Source organism: Eschscholzia californica, unplaced genomic scaffold (genome assembly GCF_041429995.1).
Source record: "Eschscholzia californica isolate CP2 unplaced genomic scaffold, dmEscCali1.0.p SCAF_1, whole genome shotgun sequence".
NCBI lineage: Eukaryota > Viridiplantae > Streptophyta > Magnoliopsida > Ranunculales > Papaveraceae > Eschscholzia > Eschscholzia californica.
The window spans coordinates 59,967,075-59,969,446 of record NW_028238198.1 but is presented as its reverse complement, the minus strand read 5'-3'; the positions used below and the strand labels follow the sequence as shown (position 1 = coordinate 59,969,446).

At 46.6% G+C, this 2,372-nt stretch overlaps 1 protein-coding gene across 1 annotated transcript; it reads left to right on the top strand.

Moving 5' to 3' along the window:
* The first annotated feature begins 560 nt into the window (after positions 1-560).
* LOC147567925 (uncharacterized) lies at positions 561-1,718 on the top strand. The gene has a single exon (XM_086658749.1). It carries the CDS (start codon positions 561-563, stop codon positions 1,716-1,718), a length of 1,158 nt encoding a protein of 385 aa, XP_086514875.1.
* Positions 1,719-2,372: the final 654 nt, after the last annotated feature.

The window sequence follows — 2,372 nt, the reverse complement described above, 5'->3', positions numbered from 1 at the left end:
AATTCTAATACCCTAATTAATGGAAGTTGTTCATCAAATTCTGGATGATTTCCTCAGACAAATGAGCAAAAACACAAATTATAATACCCTAATTAAGGAAATGAAATCAATTGGAGAAAAAAAACACACCTTTTTTCGTTTCAAAGAATCCAAGTCCAGGGAGCTTCTCGGTTTGAACTTCACGACCAAGAAGAAGCCATTTTCTCTCTCTAATTTTTCTCAGACAAATGAGGCAGAGTAAGTGGGAGAAAATATCCCCTGGCTGATTTACAAAATTAACCCTACCTCTATAGAAAAATAACCGAACTGCCCCTAACTGCAGCCAGGGGCAGTCTCTACGTGCCTCCGCCCTTAGTCCCAACCCCCTTAGAAAGAGTCTACCACAGTGTTATGCAGACTCCCCTTTCGTCGACGCCACCGCCTTAGTGGAGATGCCGAAGAAATTTTCATTCCCAAGTATGAGAATGTATGATGGCACCTCAGATCCAGACGACCATATTGCATCTTACAAGCAAAGGATGTTCACTGCAGCCATACCCAGGGACCTTAGAGAGGCTTGCATGTGCAAAAGCTTCGGGTCGAGCCTCATTGGTCCAACTCTCCAGCGGTACACCAACCTGCCGAACAACTCCATCGCCTCATTTGCCCAGCTGACAGACACGTTCGTTGAACAGTTCGCGAGTAATAAGAAGTTAGAAAAGCTCTCTGGAGACCTTTACCGACTTAGCCAGAGGCGAGGTGAACCACTTAGAGATTATGTAGGGAAGTTCAACAGAGAGAAAGTCTCGATCCCCTATTGCAACCAAGAGACGGCAGTAGATGCATTTCGAAAAGGGTTACTTCCAGACAGCGAACTCTACAAAGAACTCACCAAGTTCAACTGCACCACCATGGAGAATGTCCTTGCTCGAGCTTGGGTAGAGATCCGCTGGGAAGAAGACGAGTACCATCGAAGCAGACACTACCTTAGCGACGAGCGATCCCGAGAACGTCGCTTGAGACGAACAGATCGTAGGTCAGATGGTAGATACTCAGAGCCTTACACTACCTCAAGGAGACCTCAACCTCGAGACAACAGAAAACCACTTGACCCACCAGGTCGAACTAGCGAAAGGCCACAAGGACCAATTTGTACCAGAATTCCAGAGTACAACTTGAACGTGGAACCAGCTGAAGTTGTAGCAATCTTGAAGGGTATGGGAAACAATGTCCGATGGCCAGGAAAGACAAAGACCCCAAGCGAGAAACGAGACAACTCTAAATGGTGTGAGTTCCATGGTGATCATGGACATACCACTGCTGAATGCATCACCCTCAAACTCGAGGTGGCAGAGTTGCTGAAGAGAGGCCATCTCACTGACTTGTTAACCGACAAGGGAAAGAACACATTAGCTCAAAGAGATGTGCCGGCTAGAGAACCAGAGGAGCCTACACCCTCGAAAACATGCCTAGTCATAACAGGAGGATCAGAAGTGAGTGGGGTCAGTCACTCAGCCGCCAAAAGAAGTGCTCGAGCTTCAGTCAACCCAATCGTCAGCTCAACCACAGCGCCCTCCTATACTGAGCAAACTATTAGCTTCCTGGACAATGAAATTTCTACTCTTATTAACCCTCATCATGATGCCCTCGTTATTTCACTTACAATTGCTAATTGTTTAGTTAAACGTATACTTGTAGATAATGGGTCTTCGACTAACGTTTTGTTCTACATGGCTTGAAAGGTATGGGTCTGGAGGAATCTAGCACCTGTCGTCGCTCAGCCATCTTAATTAGCTTTAGTGGTGAACATAAATACACACTTGGAGAGGTCACTTTACCAGTCTACGCAGGAGGAATCAATCTCAGCATGACGTTTGTAGTGTTGGACTGCCCTTCAGCCTACAATTTGATTCTCGAAAGACCATGGATCCATGGCATGAGGGATGTCCCTTCCACTTTCCACCAAGTAGTCAGATTTCCAACCCCCTGGGGAGTGCGAGATATCAGAGGAGAACAAAGCACCTCGAGGAACTGCTACAAAAACACTCTGAAGGCCCCGAAGTCTCCATTATAGCATTTACAGAACGAGAAGCCTCTTAACGACCCTGATCACCCGAGCATGGAAGAATTGGATGAAGTCCAGATACACCCTGACTTCCAGACCACAAAGTGCAGATTGGGTCAAGGCTCAGAGGAGAACAGAGCACCTCGAGGAACTGCTACAAAAACAGTCTGAAGGCCCCGAAGTCTCCATTATAGCATTTACAGAACGAGAAGCAACGACCCTGATCACCCGAGCATGGAAGAATTGGATGAAGTCCAGATACACCCTGACTTCCAGACCACAAAGTGCAGATTGGGTCAAGGCTCAATCCTATATTGCGTAACAAACT

Bases quoted from the DNA above. Each gene is read 5' to 3' on its own strand.
- LOC147567925 (XM_086658749.1), top strand. From the start codon at position 561: ATGTGCAAAAGCTTCGGGTCGAGCCTCATTGGTCCAACTCTCCAGCGG.